At 37.1% G+C, this 20,029-nt stretch overlaps 3 protein-coding genes and 1 long non-coding RNA gene across 6 annotated transcripts; 2 read left to right on the top strand and 2 right to left on the bottom strand.

The window, feature by feature from the left end:
- Positions 1–5,972: 5,972 nt before the first annotated feature.
- LOC109854771 (GTPase Era, mitochondrial) lies at positions 5,973–8,137 on the bottom strand. Of its 3 annotated transcripts, none has more exons than XM_020428196.1 (4): positions 7,614–8,137; positions 7,242–7,505; positions 6,571–7,008; positions 5,973–6,452 (listed from the first exon to the last, which is right to left on the bottom strand). In XM_020428196.1, the coding sequence occupies exons 2-4, from the start codon at positions 7,470–7,472 to the stop codon at positions 6,099–6,101; spliced, it is 1,023 nt and encodes a 340-aa protein (XP_020283785.1). In that variant the 5' UTR covers positions 7,473–7,505; positions 7,614–8,137; the 3' UTR covers positions 5,973–6,098. The 3 variants fall into 3 exon arrangements, with proteins under 3 accessions (XP_020283785.1, XP_020283787.1, XP_020283784.1); XM_020428198.1 differs by having other exon boundaries at positions 7,698–8,137; XM_020428195.1 differs by having other exon boundaries at positions 7,242–8,137.
- A 558-nt stretch (positions 8,138–8,695) lies between these two features.
- Positions 8,696–9,245, top strand: LOC109854761. Its single transcript, XR_002250244.1, has 2 exons — positions 8,696–8,971; positions 9,056–9,245. It is a non-coding gene; the product is annotated as an uncharacterized LOC109854761 (long non-coding RNA).
- A 357-nt stretch (positions 9,246–9,602) lies between these two features.
- Positions 9,603–14,570, top strand: LOC109854743. Its single transcript, XM_020428157.1, has 6 exons — positions 9,603–9,792; positions 10,335–10,556; positions 10,962–11,357; positions 11,554–11,779; positions 12,006–12,204; positions 12,356–14,570. The coding sequence occupies exons 3-6, from the start codon at positions 11,264–11,266 to the stop codon at positions 12,677–12,679; spliced, it is 843 nt and encodes a 280-aa protein (XP_020283746.1). The 5' UTR covers positions 9,603–9,792; positions 10,335–10,556; positions 10,962–11,263; the 3' UTR covers positions 12,680–14,570.
- A 1,133-nt stretch (positions 14,571–15,703) lies between these two features.
- On the bottom strand, positions 15,704–19,766 carry LOC109854742 (protein HID1). The gene is made up of 12 exons (XM_020428156.1): positions 19,531–19,766; positions 18,800–19,159; positions 18,599–18,652; positions 18,295–18,518; positions 17,877–18,118; positions 17,565–17,795; positions 17,333–17,458; positions 16,999–17,255; positions 16,667–16,910; positions 16,438–16,586; positions 16,184–16,353; positions 15,704–16,066 (listed from the first exon to the last, which is right to left on the bottom strand). The coding sequence occupies exons 1-12, from the start codon at positions 19,594–19,596 to the stop codon at positions 15,844–15,846; spliced, it is 2,346 nt and encodes a 781-aa protein (XP_020283745.1). The 5' UTR covers positions 19,597–19,766; the 3' UTR covers positions 15,704–15,843.
- Between the last annotated feature and the right edge of the window lie 263 nt (positions 19,767–20,029).

Genomic DNA, 20,029 nt, shown 5'->3' with positions numbered 1-20,029 from the left:
TGAAATTAAGAATATATTCTTAAATAAAGAATATATTCTTAATTTCAGAAGAATATCATCTAAAATCTTTAAGAAGATTTTTTAATTATAAAATCCTCCACTTACGAGAATATAATTTTTTCGGTGTAGGGAGTGACGACATATGGTCAGAACAATTTTTCACATCACAGTTTCCCAAAATATTACACGCGAGTGCGGTTTGCCGCGTACGCGATCTCGCAACGACGCGACGTTCCTCGTACAATAATTTATTACAAATGTCAGACGTCAGAGGTTTTTTTGTGATATCACATTTTGTTGAATTTTGTTGAAGCTGTCAACGCTATGTATTATAACGGGATGTTTTGTATATTCTCTCCCTTATGTATGTACGTGCGAGCGCATTGAAAAGAAAATAAGAAAGGAAAGAGACGCGCCGGAGTCTGTCCCGGGACTGTCGTTAGCGCGGGCGGATTTAATTCACGCGACTCTTCATCGGCTTTTCATGAAATAAGGCTCTCAGAGCCTGTCACAAAGCGCGGACGTAGCGCACATTTGACAGCTTATCCGCTGATGATGGGGAGAGAGAGAAAGAGAGAGAGAGGCGATAATTCCTACAACGTGAGCTGCCCGTTCGGAGTCAGATTTCCGCAACCGAATTTCCTCGAGAGAGAGAGACCAGTGATTCCTCGTGGATGAAAAGCAAACTCGCAGCGAATTTACACATGTCCGTATACGTATATGTACGTACGTGTCGAGCCACGTTTCTTCGTAGCTCGACACTGACGCGTGTACTTCAAGCTTTTCAAAAGATATATATATATATATACGGTGTACTTTTCGCATAAAGAGCTTCTCACGTTGACAATACAAACGCCGTCGACGAAATGCGCTCGGGTCATAATGTCCCGAAACTACCCACGAGGAAGAGACGAATGTAACATTGTGTGTGTACAAACCGAGGCGATCAAAAAAGAATGTAAGACAGCACGTTTGAAAAGTTAACGTCTCCCTGCTGTCGAAGTTTCGATACGTATACAAACGACGGAGTATTCCGGTTCTTTTTTTCGAGAAAAAAGTTTTTCCGATCGATTTTGCGCGAGAAGACGATTCCAACGATTTAACGTAAAAAAAAAAAAAAAAAAAAGTCAAATACACAGTTTCTCGAGAGATAGAACTCGAAACAGAATGAACGTCTTTTTGCGAAGAGTTTGAAATAAAATCTAGGAAGAAGTGTAATCAAATAAAAAAAAAAACGTAACATTTTAACTGCGATAAAGGTACTTGAACAAGTGAGCAACACCGCCATATATATTTGTGAGTTGTGATATAAAGAACAGACACGGCGAAGAAGAACAGGGACACACACCAAGTGATTTACAGTTTGAATCGTGTCTCGCGAGCAACCTGTTGACATACTTGACAGGAACCGAGAGAGAGTCGTAAAGTACTAAGTGTAATAACCCTTTGATGATCACGAGACCACCGGGCATTCACCACGCGTTTTTAACTATCTCGCGTGTTATACGGTATCTCGACGTGATCGTAATTTTACAATCTGTGGTTTTTTTTAAAAAAAAAAACATGAACACACACAGTAAAAAATAAAATAACATAATTAATTTGAGCGGATCTCCCAGGACATGTAAAAAAGATTAAAATAACTCATTCGTCATGTGTTATTTATTGACAAACTAGTGATGTTAAGTGACTGACACTTTACATTTATATTTGTTATATTTTGACTTTAAGTAATGTAAAATAACAAAAACTAAAATAACAAAATAATGATGTTATTTTATTTTTACATTACTTAAAGTCAAAATGTAACAAATTAATAAATGTAAAGTGTCAGTCACTTAACATTACTAGTTTTTGTCAATAAATAACACATGACGAATTATTTATTTTAACGATTTTTACATGTCCTAGGAGGTCCACTCAAATTAAAATTAACATTTTATTTTTTACTGTGTACATTAAGTAACTAAAATGAAATTTAATTATTTGTTATTTACCTATTACGGATTTTTCTATGACCGTCTTATGTAAAATGTTCAAATTCGCGACACTTCTAATTGCGTAAAAAATAAATCGAAGAAACGACTAATTAAAAATATATTTAAAAAAATATTTAAAACCCTGAGAAACTGTTATGGATTATTTTTGACACATCCGACAATTGTTTCCCCAACATAAATGTCCGGTCTCTTTGATATATATCCGGTTGTCGGGATTCTTAATCTTTTATATTGCGCGTTTTCTTACGTTCTAAACAACCTAAATTTGGTCGAAGCGAAAATTATGGGCACACGCAGCAACGTGGCAATGTTGCGTTCGGCAACCGCAAAAGTTTTTATCGCCCGACTTGCGAAAGGGCAATGAAATATTGTCGACGCAACGTAAAGCACGCACGTAAGTTACTGCGTACGCTCGGGTGGTAATCGCGAAGCCCCGCGGTCGCGGTAAGAATTATTTGACAAGTAAATCGTCGCTTGAGAGATGCGCTTGTCACGCTCGAGGAGCCTCATCACCGCTATTTTGAGATTCGACCGATTCGCAGTCGGAAGAGACGATCGCAACCGAGTCGCGCTCGCGGACGAGCGAAATTCTTCCCTCGGTTGTACTTAAATTGAAGATTTTTTTTTTTCGACGCGACACGCAAAAGCAAGAAACATCGAACTTGAGAGAAGATAACTTACATGCGTGTCTTCCGCGCGAAACACAAAAATAAATTTCGGTTCGCGAAGGAAAAGATACGCACGGAGACCGTATTCGATAATAAGTATCGGGCCGACGCGGTCATGTCGATGGACGATTGAGCGCGCAATTCTATGGGATGGGAGTGCCCCGGTTCGGAACTCTTCGCAACGGAAAAGGCGCGCGTCCTCTGTTAAGCTTGTCAACTGACAGTTGACAATATACCGGGTGCCCGACATCGGGTACGAGGACACTTACCTCTTTCCCGCGTATCCCACGTGCTTTTCGATAATGACGTTCCTTTCGGATGACACGGAAAAACTCGTTTTGAAATCTCTTCTCTTTAAATTAGATCCACGCGCGTTCTTCAAAGGTCATTCAGCCACTAGAATAGAAGGTCAATAATCCGAGGAGTTTTCTAAAGAGCATATTGGCAAATGGATAATAGTGAAATTTATCAGAAAGCTTGATCGATTATGACGATTGCGTGGATATAAAAGTTTTTCACTGCTCAAAATGGAGCGCGCTGATTGCCGAAAGAGCGAGAAGAAAAGACTGTCGCGTGCAATCTCTCTCTCTCTCTTTCGTATCAACTTTGCCCGTCACTTCAGGCCGACCCTTAATCGATGTCGTAACCAGATATATGTGATAATAATATATTCGGCGATGCGTACACGTTCCGCGTGACGTGGCAAATAGGTCAGAGAGCGATTCCGCGTCACACAGACGTAGATGAAAAATCTCTCTATCCACCCACGAGATAGGTTCTCCCGTACTAACTGCGGTTGTTTAATGTACATAAACGTGCCCTTTTGAACGGCGGGGCACAACGCGCCATTTTCCTGCGTAACCGAATACCGATCGTATCGCATTAACTTGCTCATTAAATTGATTATGAATAGCGCGCAGAGATATGATAGTATTATTACGTTACTCTCGATAATAAACGTATACGAGAGAGACGATGTGCTTTCCTAAACTATATTATAGTTCGATCACATCTTGCACAACTTGCAAATATTAATTTTCAATTATTATTATAATTGAGAAAAGGAACCCGGATAGCCAACTGAGCGCAAGTTGTTGGCAACTTGCCGCAAATATGTTACTCATATGTTTTCAGCGATGTAACAAAACGGTGTATCCTCTTTTCGGTATGTTCTTGCCAACAACAGTTTTCAAAATATAATAACAAGTTCTCAACAACTCATCGGCAATAAACTTATATTATTTTTCTCAACTTGTGAATAAAAATTATTGCTCACATATTGCTGACTCACATGTCCCAAACATTGGCTACAACAATTGATTGATACTAAAACTCAGCATATTGATACCGAATTGACAAAAACAATTTTCGTTGCGTTAAATAAAAACAACACAACAGCAATTGGCGAGCAACTTAATCCATACAATAATTTGCTTTATATTGAGTTTTCACACTTGGCTATCTGGGAAAGTTAGTCGTTGAGTAGATAAAAAAGTGTTTTATATCTTAATGTTTATATACATAATAATTCAGAAAAAGAACAAATAGTTCCAAAAATATGTAAATTTCAATGTGACAGGCAAGTTGGAACCAAATACACGGGTGTTGTTGCGCGAATATGTGATGGTAATATTATTTATTCAATAATGTGTATATAAATGAGGCGTAACAACGTTTCGACCTTCGGTTTAGGTCTTTGTCAAATTCTACAAATAATATAGCTATATTGTTATGCTTCATTTATATACACATTATTGAATAAATAATATTACCATCACATATTCGCACAACAACACCCGTGTATTTGGTTCCAACTTGCTTGTCACATTGAAATTTATATACATAAGACACTTTTTTTGTTAAAATTAAGTTGTGCATATTGATAATTCGCAAAAAATGTCTCAGATAGAATAAACAAAGAACATTGCTTAAATACATTACTTAGAAGCATTCACATCAATAATCGCGATATTGGTACGATAAGAAACTACTGATATACTTGATTGTAACAGAAATTCATTAAATACGAATTTAAAGCTTTTGTTCCAACGAATTCCCGCGGGAATTGTACGCAATATACGCGCGGTATTCAATGCATCGGAATTACGTTGACGCAAAGACTCTTTTTCTACGTTCGAAGATCGGACGATCACACTATGAGACGGTGACGTCACGGATAATCGACAACACGCTCGTCTGTTCCACGCTGTGCCAATGGTCACCGACGGTTCGATTACATCAACGAGGAGATGTATCTTTCCGAGATGGGGTAGGTCGGCACCGCGGGGAGCATCGAACGAGCAAAAGAATCTTTTCTCTCCGAAAGAGAGAAGTGGGAGGACGCGGCGTGAAGAAGAAAACCAAGGGAGTGGTTTTGCCGCATAATTTGGGATTCATTGTTTTTTGCCGCTGGTTTTTGCCGCGGTACTCTCTCTCACTCCTCTTTTATTTACATGTTTTTATACTCATTCAAGTGTATATGTAAAGTTATAAAGTCTATCTTAAACAATATCTATATTAAAATTAACACACACAAGGATAAAGAACATTATTCAAATGTCAGTCTTTAAATACAATTGTAATCCCATTCATCCCGCGACAATGTTCCTTATTTACTTTTGTATCTCCAGAAATTTCGTTGGACGTATCTTGTACGTCTTAAGGATCATACATATCGTGTCGAACGGACGTCACTGTCACGTTGCATTCTCAAAGGCTGTGTATTCTTAATACTGCTGCACCCCCTTCGGCAGCCTCCGAGGAGGTATTGTGCGTATACTAGAATAGGTCAATCAATGAACACAGTCGTCCTCGTTGATGGACGACCGAAGCCGGTCAAACAACTTTGACAGTCATTCGTTCGACGATCCGTAAATATTTTATATTCGTAAATATTGTACACGCGTCTAAAACGACAATGCGGGTAGATACGATATGCGATTTCTCGATTGCGTTCGTTTATTTCGTTACGTTGTTCTTTCCAAACACAAAAGGCAAGTGTCCAAAAGTTAATCTGTCGTTTCTTTTTATTTGCATTTACGATAAATGCTAATTCACGAATCAATGTTTCGCTTTTAAATACAGTCGTTTTTCTCTAAAAATTAGAGAAAAACTTTGCTACGCGTTAATTTGTTTTTGTTTTTTACGTAACGTGACAGATCGTATTCTCACGCCGTTCTAATAAAATTTTTGTGAAATGTAATGGGAAATTAACAATTCAACGATTCATGCGCTTATACATAAAATGGTTGTTTGGATGGATCAGAAAATTATATAGCGTTTTTTTTAAATGAAAATACAAAAATTTATCTAAAAAATAAATCTTGCTCCAGCTTCGCTTTGTTATTAAGCAAAACTCGTTTCCAAATTGTATGATGCGTATTAATATAACATAATATAAATATATAATTTTATTTGATACACATATAAATTATTGGGCTAACTGCACGGATATCCTCAATCTTACTGGCGTCCGAAACGCGTGTCTCAATTCCTCTTCCGCTTTAACAGCGATATTTTTCAATCTTCTGCCTTTGCTCCTTAAAATGAGGTTAACAATACGTTTCTTCGGACACGTAACGGATACCAGTGCGCTAATGCTGTCGTCGGGTCCGGGATCGAAATGTTCCAACTTAACTTTCAAGTTGTAAGGAATCTCATCCGGTAGATTATCTAGCAATTTGGCGCGCACAGTCTGCTGTATTATATCCTCACACGTGTTATCACTATATATGTGTTTGTCGTAATACCAATCTCCAGGTTTTGCAGAGTCCAATAAGTAAGTCTGTAAAATATAAATAACAAAAAGAGTTGCATAAACTCGTATCGTCAAAAAATTAGCTAAAGATCTTGATAGAATTGAAATGTTTGTACAAAATCACAAATGTTAATGCAGTTCTTACTCTCAAATCATCGATGCCATCTCCGGTCATTGCTGATATCATAAAAATGTCAGCGAAATTCAGAGAATTCTTACTCTTCGTTAGAACATTGACAAGATGTAACAATATGTCTTTCTTCTTCACCTTGTCCACTTTGTTAAAGATTAGAATCATAGGTATGGTGTTTCTTATATCTTCGGTCAATAGATTCGACACATTCGGATCGATTTTATCTCTCGTGAATACGTTATGTGCGTCTTGTACAATTCCTATGATATCCGCTACTTTTAAAGAGAGTTGCGAATCTCTTACAAAGCTATTTCCCAAATTGTAACGTTTACACTCCGCTGGTGAAACCATACCAGGCGTATCTATAAATACCAGCTGAGTATCATTCTCGCAATAAACTGCGTGTGCTTTGGCTTGTGTGGTATGTACCTTGGACGATACAGGACATATCTGTAAACAATATAAAACCACAATAACATATATTTTTCTGTGTAAAAATACATTATTATGATACAATAAACATTGAAAACTACAGTACTCAAGATCTGTAACAAGAATGTGACAGAAAAACTGTCGAGAAAAATTCTTAAACCAAACTTATACTACATACAATAAAAGTAAATGTTTTGTCAACAACTATGTGTAGAAGTTTTGTTTATAAATAAATATTTTGATATAATTACCGATCTCTTGATAAGTTGATTAACAAGTGTGCTTTTCCCAACGTTCGGAGCGCCTAGAACAGCAATTTTCAAAACTTTTTGACCTTCCCGTCGTATCGACGTGAAATTGCTTTCGGGTTGCAGCACGAATTCTTGTTTGTCCTTTGTTAGAACGTCAACGTTCTTTGAGAAAAATCGACGTGCACATCGCGAACCAGCGCGTATGGCATATCTTTCGATGGCAAATAACATGTTGAGAGAAATAAAATGATCTCTCTTGACAATCTACCGAAACAAAATTTTCGAAAAGAAACTTTGCGTTAACTTGAGGTTAGGTTAGGTTAGGTATTCATCTCGCGAACAACGCGGTTTCTTTCAAAATTTGATATTTACATTTCTCGACACATCCGTGTGTACTTCTTAGCGTATTCGTTTTTTTATTAACTCTTTTTCTTTTTCTCAAAATCTTTTCTTTACCTCTTGTTCTTAGATGAGATTTTGTCTTTCATCTTTTCGACAAACCGCACCTTACAGAACGCTCTCTCGCAAGGGTTATGTTTACATCGCATGCTTGTTACATACCCTCCATCTTTTTCTTCAAAAGAGGGAACAAACCAACGCAGAAAATGCAGGAAATGCGGAAATAATTGGAATTGAAAGAAGTCGAGAAAGTGAAAACGAAGGAATGAGAAGATGGCTGTCCGATGTGTTACGAAGCATGCGCAGTAGCGGACAGTCCGCACTTTTTCGCACTTCTTTCAATTTCTGCTATTCCCGCGTTTCAATTGTCGTATTTCCTGCATTTCCTGCGTTCGTTCGTTCTTTCTTGCTTAACTGGACACAGTCCAAAACTGCTATAAAAAAAACTGAACCAGTTTTTACGCTCTGTAAACCAGCGATATGTCCACACCATAGACTAATATACTAATAGACGGAACATTCATGGAAGAGGAGCTGAAGCTTTGTGAAAAGAGACAGAAATAGTCGTGGAGTAGTTCTCTTCTTTTCTAGCAGTGAGTTGATTGGTGGCCGCGGCAGCCCGAGGGAGTGGCCGAGAGCAACGAAGATAGGGTGCGTTCAGACAACTCAACAGTTGCACAACGGTTGAGAGAGAATCACTTCTGATTGGATCATACTTTCGGAACCGCATCAGATTTTGAGGAATAGTCCTATCATAAGTGATGATCTCTCAACCGTTGAATTGTCTGAACGCACCTAATGGGTGTGTTCAGACAACTCAACAGTTGCACAACGGTTGAGAGACAATCACTTCTGATTGGATCGTACTTTCGGAACCGCATCAGATTTTGAAGAATAGTCCTATCATAAGTGATGATCTCTCAACCGTTGAGTTGTCTGAACACACCTCTTTCTTTTGAACAACTTTTGAGTTGTCTGAACACACCTAATAGGTGTGTTCAGACAACTCAAAAGTTGCACAACGGTTGAGAGATAATCACTTCTGATCATAGACTTATATATAAATAGACCCAGCGTTCTGTGAGAGGAGTTGTCCGCGTCTTCTAAAGGACGGAACGATATGCATCCAGGTGCTGTCTCCGTCGCTCCGCCGGTCTGGAGGGGGAACGTCGATGGATAACGTTGAAGGAAAGCGAACTTAAAGGCGCGTGTACCGTACTTATATGTGTAATAGGGTTAGGTTAGGTTACACGGAAAAAGACACAGAAAATGTCTCAGTGTTGCATTTGCAAATCGCATTGTGGNTCCCATGCAGATATTACATTTCATACGTACGTAAATAACTTTGAATTGCAGTAAAAATAGTTACATCTAACCAACAATCTATATATAATAATAGAAACTTTTTTTTCAAGCATACCACGGTCAGAAGAATTTCGAGCAAAACACATATAAGTGCGGTACACGCGCCTTTAAGTTCGCTTTCCTTCAACGTTATCCATCGACGTTCCCCCTCCAGACCGGCGGAGCGACGGAGACAGCACCTGGATGCATATCGTTCCGTCCTTTAGAAGACGCGGACAACTCCTCTCACAGAACGCTGGGTCTATTTATATATAAGTCTATGCTTCTGATTGGATCATACTTTCGGAACCGCTGCAGATTTTCAAGAATAGTCCTATCATAAGTGATGATCTTTCTGAGTTGTCTGAACACACCCATTAGGTGCGTTCAGACAACTCAAAAGTTGCACAACGGTTGAGAGATAATCACTTCTGATTGGATCATACTTTCGGAACCGCTTCAGATTTTCAAGAATAGTCCAATCATAAGTGACGATCTCTCAACCGTTGAGTTGTCTGAACGCACCCAACGTCCCCACGAGCGACCGGTCGGTACATACGCTACATCCAAGTCGTGTGGACACGGTTCTATTCCGTGCTATGTCCACGGGGTGCGGTTCTAATCCGGCGTGCACGCACCGACTATCTATCGTCCACTCGTAAACATGGCCACGTAGTTGACAATATGCACCACTGCGCTGGCGAACAGGGTGGAAAAGGGACAATAATTAAAATGCGGCCTTGACTGCGCTCTCAGACTCTGAGTTTTTTTCCTGCACAAAGGGGTGTTCGCTTTTTGGAGTTCTTCCGTATGACAGATTTTCTAACCTAACCTAACCTAATCTTGACATCCACCGCGATTTAGCTTTTCAGCAGCTTTGAGCCAGCAAAGCGTTTTTTAAAAATCCTTCTTTCGCGCAAAAAAAATTGAGAGATAATTGCGTCAAAACCTAGAAGAGAAGCTTTGTTAAAAAGCTTGAATACAAGTGAAGATACGAATTACTGATACTTGTTAATTAAGAAAAAAAATTAAGAAAAAAAGAAAAAACTAAGGTAACGGAGAGTGCGAGTGAAATGAATGAAAAAAAAACAAATCTGTTGTTTCGGCTAATTCATAATGCCATGAATTTTTATAGCTCGTTGTCATTTTCATGGTACACGCGCACGATTTCACGACGCATTTCGCGCCGTCGCTCGTCGATGCGAATGTAAGGCAATGGCGGAACGCGATTCGCGCGAAGAAGATAGATGCGGATCGACGTCTCTTATTGACGCACGTCCACGCACGCACACGTCCATATCCATCGTCGTGGCTCGTAGTTGTTGACGTTTGTGTTTTTTTTTTTTCCAGTAAAAAAATAAAATCGACACTGGAAAAGAGAGAGCGATTTGTGTCGCGCAACGTTCGCGCAAGAACAGAAGAAATGAAGATAACGCGCGAGTTAAACAACGCACAAACGCAGAAACGTGAAAAGAAAATTTAAGACCCAATTGCGTATCGCGTATATTCTGCGCCACAATGTGTTAATTTTTATCCGTGACATATTGGAATTGAACGAAGAATGAAAGACAAGTGAGTGTATTGTCACACATCTTTCGTTTTTTTATTTGTTTGTTGCTGGAAGCAACATTTGTTTTTCTACACTTCTTTACGTTTATGTTTTCTGGCTTTGAACAGATATATGAAGAGTTCACACACAGAAAAGAACAAACTCCTAACTAATGCCTCATTAGATCTGATTCTCTTTCACACACTTTCTTTTTTGAAATTTTTACTTCTTGTAATTATTTTTTTTTTATGCTCTAATGAACAGTTGAATATACTCAACTACATTTCCAAATGCAATTTTAACAAGAGTTTTAAATTCTTGTTGAAAAAATTATTACTGTAAAATATTTTATTTAATTTTTGGAAGAAGTTTTTTTCTCTAGCTTTCTTTTGAAGATATGTGACATTGAATTTTTTTTTTTTTTTTAGGAATGTTAAGTGCGGCGGCAACAGCAAGATAGAAGTAAATTTAATGAACGTTAAATGACAATGATGCTCTTCACTGATAAATAAGTAATAGAGAATATGGAGTAGAGATAGATATATATATACATATGTATATATATATATCTATTGGAAGTACAAGAACAGTAGGATTTAAAAGTTGATTCTAATAAATAGAAAGTTTGTATATCTAAGGGAACACATTAAAAAAAAAAACAATATTATCGACGAATTGTTAGCCAGGAATTGATCTCCCGAACTTGAGAAGCAGAGCGATTGATTTCTTAATGTATTTCTGGACAATCAACAAGCCAACAGGCAGGTATTACGGCTATACCTGCCGCCGTTTTCCTGCCACATCAGTGCACAAAACACATTTTGGTAATTAAAAAAGTTTTATAAATTAAAATTTCAAAATAAACAGCACAATAGAGTATCTCTCTTGAACAGTCATCAGCGAGAAGACAATCTCTCAAACTGCATTGCAAAATAATTTTGTTTGTTTCTTATCGTTATTTTCGTTTCTCTTATCATTATCACGGTTTTCGATTTGTTGCTCTACACAATTTGTTTTCAGATCGACGAATCGAGTTTAGACAGTCGGCGCATCGATTCCAGGGCCTTGCGGGTAACTTTGCGGTCGGGAGCACATCGGCAGCTGGTCCTAGTAATGTCAATCATTCTTGCGGAAGCATCATCTCCCGGTCGTTTGCGACGTCCGCGCGAAGTCACAACGAGAATCGTCGCCACGGTTCTACGTCGCTCAACGCGGCTCATCTCACTCATCCAAGCAACATCTCCAAGTAATTAATGAAAAACACAAAAAGGTCTACACTAAGAGAGGAGATATTCTGAGAGGAACATGCTCTTCCTATACACAGGGTGACTCACTTATACATATGTATAATCAACAAGAGGATTACTTTATAAATGATTCGCCCTCAGTTTGTACATTAACGAGTTTTAATAAAACGAACTACTGTAGCACGGCGATATTAAATCGTCTCTGGTTTGACGCATTGTTCGCAGTAATGTCACCGATACTAGCAACAATCAATTGATTTTGACTAATGCAACCGGCGCGAACAACGCTAATAGAAATCCGGGTTTCTCCGAGCCCCTCGGCACCGTCACCTTGGCCGATCTACGCTGCGCCATCTTACCTTCGGTGATTACTTTGATCATAGGCGTGAGCTTCATAGCAACCATCAAGATTTATTCTGGCCAGGCAAGTGTTCTTTGCATTTTGCTACGTGATAATGTTAATTCGAAACTCACGTAGTGTTTTTTAATACAATATAACCAGCATTGTTCTGTAGCAATTGTTTCTCGCTCTCGTCTTCTTTGTAATCTAATCGATTCTTATCTCTGTGTCACAGGCAAGTCTGGAAGTGATCGCGCTTTTCGCATTTTTCGTATTTCTGCTATCGGTATGCTTTGTTTTCGTCGCGTGTGTCAGAAGACATTGTCCCCGCGGTCGAACGGAGCAGAACGCTCGCACAATACAGGAGGATCATCTCGCCGCTCTGACAAACACGCATCCCGGTGGCATCAGTGAGTCTGTCGCCAGAACGACACTGACAACAGTGCCAACAACAACAACAACGGTAAGGCCGAGCGCGCCGCCGCCGCCTTATCACATTGCTATTTTGATGCCTCCGGATGAAGCACCACCGCCGTCTTACGACAAGGTCATACGATGAAAAATTGGTAACTACTAGAACTGGGGTAATATAAAATCGAGACGAAAAATTCTTTTCAAACTTCTTTCTTCAACATTTTCGCGTCTGCGAACAGAGCGCGATTTAATTATCTAGAATTAGGCAACTTTTATGTCTGTGATAAGAGCGCGCAATGATAATATATATTGACGAGACGTCGAGAGTTAATAGTTTGAAACAAAAAAAGAGATCAGTACTATTTTTTAGTTTGGAGCATTGCGAAAGAAAGCAACAAACAAACTTATGTTCAGTCATTTCTAACGTTTCTACTTGTAATATCTCTTATTGTAAAAGACTGTGTAATATATTTTTAACTTAAGTTTAATCGTCGATTAACGCGTTTTTTTTGCAAACTCGACCAATTTGTTCGTTCGTTTATTCTAGTTTTCTTATTAAAATTGTTTTACGGCTGTTTTTTTTTTTGAGAATTCGTATTGTTTACGCTTGGTCACTTTGTTGACTTTACGATCTCGCTGTTAAAAAAACGAGCAGATCTATTCTTGTTGCACACGTTCGCGATATTGAAAGAGAAAAAGCGCACAAATTCCCGGCATCCGGTTCAAATTCAGAGATGTCAAATATATAAAAAAATTTAATTAATTAATTAATTAAAAAAACATACGGCTCGGTTATTGAGATACGCTGATAATAATTTGGCGTGTTCAATAAAAGGAGCGATTTTTGCGCGATAGTTTTCGATCTTCAAACGGGGTTTAAACATTCTCGTCTATCTCTCACGTGTGTTCGTTATTTCCGAATATTAATACCATTTGACGTGTACAGATTGTATATTGGTGTTCCTGAGATGTGCGGAGCACAAACACGTCTCGGGATATAGTTTGATGTATAAAACTATGTCAGAAAACTGCAAGATGTCGCGATAAAAAAAAATCTAATGCTATTTTATACTTTCTTTCACGAAATGCGAGAGGAAGATGAAGGAAGAAAAGAAAGACGAGCGAGAGAAAGAAAGTGGGTCATTCTTGTAAATGATTGTTTCACGTCGTGATTCTATATATTTAAAAAGAAAAGACAGCTATACATATATATATATATAATGCAATGTGAGATCCCGTTTATAAGTCTGTGACACAGTACTGTGATGTTATAAAATTCATTGTTCTTCCTAACTGCACTTGGGAATATAATAAAGAAGCAAAACTTACGTTCTTTTTGTTACAAAATTAAGTAAAAAATGACAGAAATTTTGTATTTGAATTTTTATCTGTTTACTTTTTAATAAAGGACGAGAGAGTTTTCGATTGGCTTGTTTCCTGCGAAAGAAAAAAATAGTAGAAGTGAAGAATATAAAATTTTGCTTCTATATATTCCGTTGTGTTCTCCGCCTTCGAATATTTGAATATACGTTTATTTTGCGTTTTGAAACTATAAAAGATGCAAGAGAGTGCAGCTAAAGAGAACAGACGGATCGAAGGTGTGTCTGTTTCTTTCTATTCAATTATTACGTCACAGTTTAAGAAAATCGCAGACAATTTATATATACTATGCAAAGTTTCGTCCAAAAGGTGTGTTTTACTTATCGGGTTTGTTTTTGTTATCTACACTCAATGAACTTTTGCATGACGGAGGAGGAAAGGCCACGTTGGTTTCGTTAAGAGAATGTAGATAACAAGAGCAGAGAGAGAATTTTCTTACAAGTACAAGTGCAGTACATATATATTAGTTTTTCGCGAATGCGCGCGAAATTGATTTGAGTATAATTGATTTTTAAATATACATAAATGAACATGTTACATATAATTCTTTGGTTTTACAGTCATACACGCAAAATACACGGCGATAAAAAATAAATAAAAACTCTTCTGTGAAGATATTGCAAAAAAAAGTGAATTTTCTATAGCTTTAATATATAACAATCGTTCTATGCGATATACCGCCGGTCTTAAAAAATAAAATAGTCATGGAGTGTTCTTTTAAAAATAATCATATATATATATATAGTGTATATTCCTAAATGTTTCTATTTAGAGAAGATCATTAATATGTAATATAAAATTTAATAATAATATAAGTTTAAAAATTATAGAAATTCAAAACTATAAAATTACAGCGATTGTATATAAAATATAAATGCGAAAATGTAAGTAAAGTTTAAAATATACAAAGTTTTGTTTGTAAGCTCGCTTTTCTCGTATTATTATTTAAAATAGGATTGTATAAAAACGTCTTAAAAAAAGCAAGAAACACTCTTGCACTGCCGAAGAATTACACTATTTTTAATATTAAAAAACTTTATAATACGATACACACAAAAGTATTGTAACATAAATATTACATGTATCTATATTAATTTCTCAAACACTATCTGAACTTCGGTGTTTCTTACAAAAAGTTTCGTTTTTTTTTTTTTTTTATTCCCACGGGAAAATAAAATTCTAATTTTTCCACTTTACGGAAAAACTTCCTTGTCTTTATAATTTTTTATGTACAATAAAAATTTGATAAAATACTAAATAAAAAATTTTATCTACAAAAATTATTCATTGTATAAATACCGATAAATTCTAAGGTCTCTAGGTTGATGATTTATATTCTTAGAGACTTTGGAAAATCAAGAGATAAATTCGTTTCACCGAATTGTTCCTTAAGACCGACGATATACATGTTTTTTTTTCTTTTTTTTTTTTTTTTTCACTACAAATATATATCATTGTGATGTATAGCGAAATTAGAGTCTTTGAATTAAGATAATAACTCGCGAGAAATTGAATATCATACATTTGATCTCGTATATCAAATGTACAGAATTATATTGCGACAAAATTAAAAAAATACTTTTAAAAATGCTCTTGATGTGTGTATAAAATCTAAACAAGTAATTAGCAAACACTAGAACGTAACTAGAACGCGTTTATTTCGTTCTTTTCGTTCTTGTCCGGTTCTTATCTATTCGAAAATTTATCTTAAAGCTGAAAAAATACTTTCCCGAGTTTGTACAAAAAAAAAAAAAAAAAAAGGAGTTGCATTCGTCAATCAAAATGAATCCGTCAATCTTATAATCAATATTCAGAGGAACGATATATAATTCTCTCAGAAATTCAACGAGACTTACCTTTCTTGTGTATTCTGTCAATAAAAATAATATTTCGAGCACAAACAATAACGAAAAACCTCGGCTCGATTATCTAAACTCTTTGGATCTCGAACAGCTTGACGTCCGTGTCGTACCATATCGGTGGTTCAACGTTTCTTAGATATATGACACCCCACATGTACGTGCGGAACCATGCGGTGGTGCCAGCGTTAGCTTGATATCGCCTGATGAGAATAGGATGCGGCACTGGAAGCAAACCGACCAAGGTGCCGTGCTGGAGGAACTTTAAGATCTCGCTCTCATCCGTCAGTCCCCTGATAATAAAATGATAAGAGAGAATATGACGGGAAATAACGGAAAAAGCAAAAGCATTTAGTCTTTTCGTTGCTATTTTGTTTCCTTAATCGGAGAATGAATCGGGACGTGCTTACTTGTCAATACAGATCTTCTCGACCTGCGGCACGAGGACCTGAAGCAATCGCATGATAGTCTGTAACGGGAGTTTGCTTTTCCACTGGTATACCCACTCGCTGGACGGTACCCACTGATTTACATTATTGACGTGAGAATTCGCTTGCTCGGACACGCGAATGCCACCTTTCTGTTTCACCAAACAAATTCAATTATTATTATCAGCCGGATTTCATATTTTAGTTTATAAAAACAAATGTTTTATTGCTCTTACAGGTACCACAGAATTTTTCGGTGTGTTTGGCGATTCTTCCGCAATGTCCGTTTTGCTCTCCGATCGATTATTGATCGATTTGCCGATATCGACGCTCGCCGATGGACTCAGCGGGTGCGCCGATTCCTTTTCCGTCATGTTTTCGATACCTATTGGTAAAAGTGGATGAAATAAATTGCAAACAAATTTGCAACTCTTTTACAACTTTTATTCCATGAAACAAACTTACCAGGAGTCTCCAATAACGACGCCTTCAAGGTGCCAGGTTCGGCGGGTAACGCAGGATGCGAGCCTTCCATCGCGGCTTCACTGACATTTTCGTTAGACATGCTGGCGGGTACGTGACGACGCTGTCTCTTACTTAGCGACTTCGCGATCGTATTACAATCGCTTGGCAAATTTGCCAGAGCATGAAACACCTGTCGCTTGCGTATTATAGTGTAGACTAAGTTGCTGTTCCCGTCAAACTGGTACTGCAAAAGCAATGTAAATAAATTGTCGTTGACAATAAGCAAATGCGTTAAAATGTGAAGAAGCTGATAAGAATAATAATAAATTTACTTGGATAATATTGTTAAAAATTTCGAGCAAAAAGAACACCAAATGGTGATTTGTGGGCGCTGAGAAAAGGAACCACGGTGTGCTAAATGCTTCCAACAAATGCAGCAGTTTGGTGCTGGCCACCATAGACAGCGTTTTGAGATACGGCGAGACATTGACTAAAATAGTCAGCAGGCAGTCGAATAGCGGTTGCAATCTTTGATGACCGGTTGTGATGATTTTGTGAAACACAGTGACTAGAAGGTCGGCATGCGTTCCTACAGAAAAAAAAAAAAACAAATTTGTTTCTTAAAGTTCATCAGAAACGATATATTTAGTATTTTATGTTATATACCGGTAAAAACGGGGATATCCATAGGCACTGTAGCTGTATACGGTTTGTTCAATCTCACTCCGAAATTCCGTTCTCCGCTCAAAAGAAGCAAGATAAACACACCGATGTGCATCAAACCAACACGTGCTGTAAAATCGAAAATAATTGATTCCTCAATTTAAAAAAATCTTAAAAATATCTAGTTTGCTTCAAAAAGATATTACAGATTATAATAGAAATAATAGAAATTTACATTGATCAGCACGTGAATCGTTCAAATGATAAAGTATCGGAACGAGAACTTCGAGAACGTCTGAGCTCTTTAACACATAGTACAAGAATTTCTTGTTGTAATCGCACATCTTCCAGAAAAAAACTAACAGTTCTTGGTGAAAGTGCACTTTCTTGGTCGAATTTGGTAGATATGTCTGCATCAATGGATTGTTCAACAACCTTGTGATACCCTTCAAGACAAACTGGAAGTCTGAAAGAAAACAAAAAAAAAGAATAATATATTCCAGTCTTCTTGATAATTTTATCCTTTGGTATCTGAAACAAAAATCACCTTCGTCGCGATGAATTCGACTTAAGTAATTAATGAATAAATTATCTCCGGCTGCACCCTCCTCCAATGGCACTCCGCCTGTGGTATCGTAATCCAAAGTCACAATCAAAATTTGCAGAGCGACATCCACTAGCGGTTCTAAGGAATCGGTGAACAGCAAATGATTGTACGGTACTCCATAACCGACCGGATCATATGCGCATACCGTGTTCAGTAACGATGTAAACATAGGCAAAGCGTGTCTGGAAACAATACATATATATATATATATATATACTGTAAGTTATCAGCACAAATTATTGACAAAAACAGATTATACAGAAAATATCACACAAGGACAAAGATCTCCTCTCTTTAGGAATAAAAAAATTAACAATTGATAATTAAATCAAAATAAAAACTAATAAAAATAACTTGCCTGTTTTCGCTACTAGTCAAATGTTGAATCCACCTGTTCGGTGTAACAGACAAGTCGGTCGGCGGATTGTACATAGTTTCGCTGAAGCATGTTAACAAAAGCTTCAGCAGTTCCGTCCGGTTAGAATCCAGAATAGGATACCTGGGTGGCGAATACGCAAAACCTACACCTGCTTCCCAAATATATTCGCAACTGTCTATTGACTGCAATTCATCAGCTTTGTCCTACAAAAATGACATGTAACACATTCTGTCCTTTGTCTTATTTTATTCTTATAAACAAGCTAATAAAGATAAAAACTCACTGGACCTGACTTTCTGTTTGCAGCTACTGTAAAATCAGGACAGAACAACAAATCCTAAAAAACAAATATAATATATACATTGTTTTAAAAATATACACATTTTTATGTCACGTAAATGATAAAATTTATTATTATGCGCTGTATTTAAATTACTAAATAATCTTTTTAAAATGTATATATATAAAAAACAAGGTTACTTACAGAAAGTGCATTCAACAGAGAATGTGCCAGTGGTAAGCTTTCTTCATCATCTTTGCCAGGTAAACTAGACCAAAAAAATCCTTTCCAGTCAGGATCTTCAAATATATAAGGTAACAAGCGTGTGAGCAAACGACAGCAGTTCAGAACTGTTTGATGCTCTCCCTGAGTTCTGCAGCTACTATCCACAGCCTTGACTAATTTTTCAACCGCTTTGTAACATAATGTTGCCAGATTGGAAGGCGCTTCCTCTCTCAGTACACGAATCTCAGGAGCTGGTATCAGAGTAAAGATGTCTTGCACATTGGTCACATTCTCAGACCAGAATTGATCCCAGAATATATCATCTGATGTATCAATCACCTGTGTATATATATTATGAGAGTATATAAAACATTTTATTCTAAATGACTATGAATTTATTTTAAGAAATATACACACAATTTTTTTCTAGCAAGTCAAGTCAAATTATTTGCATTTTTACAATCTATATACATTAAACTATAGTATGAATTACATTAATTTAATATACAAAATTATATATTAGAATGTTAATATATCACACATATATATAAAAGAAACTAATCTAATCTTGCAATCTGCGCTGTAAGACAAAAAGTCAAGTTTTATTAAAAATTATATTACTTATCATCGACTTATCAATCATTCTTCGTTATCACACTTTTAATCGTATGTTACTTGACTTGGACAAGTAAACAAGTAGCTGCTCTTACCTGAGTTTTCGATGTCAACTGCACAACGGCCTTTCGAAAATTCATTTTAGTGTCAGCGTTGCCCATGGCGCTTGACGTTTTTATTACCCCGACAGTAATTGCGATTCGTTTTAACAAAACTTTTTAAATTCGATTACCGATCTTTAAACAGACATCACACAACAGACACCACTGCCGCCATGTTTGTAGTATAGTGACAGCTGGTGACAATTAGCAGAGCCGCCAACAGTTGCCGCGTTCGCTCTGCAATGTCAGTTGCGTTCAGAAAACAACAATAATTAGGTGCGTTCAGACAACTCAACAGTTGCACTCAACGGTTGAGAGATAATCACTTCTGATTGGATCGTACTTTTGGAACCGCTGCAGATCTTGAAGAATAGTCCTATCATAAGCGATGATCTCTCAACCGTTGAGTTGTCTGAACGCACCCACTTATGATAGGACTATTCTTCAAAATCTGCAGCGGTTCCAAAAGTATGATCCAATCAGAAGTGATTGG

Source organism: Pseudomyrmex gracilis, unplaced genomic scaffold (genome assembly GCF_002006095.1).
Source record: "Pseudomyrmex gracilis isolate BER0280 unplaced genomic scaffold, ASM200609v1 scaffold_73, whole genome shotgun sequence".
Classification (NCBI taxonomy): Eukaryota; Metazoa; Arthropoda; class Insecta; order Hymenoptera; family Formicidae; genus Pseudomyrmex; species Pseudomyrmex gracilis.
Note: the sequence above shows the minus strand (reverse complement) of the source record. Positions and strands in the feature narration are given on the sequence as shown.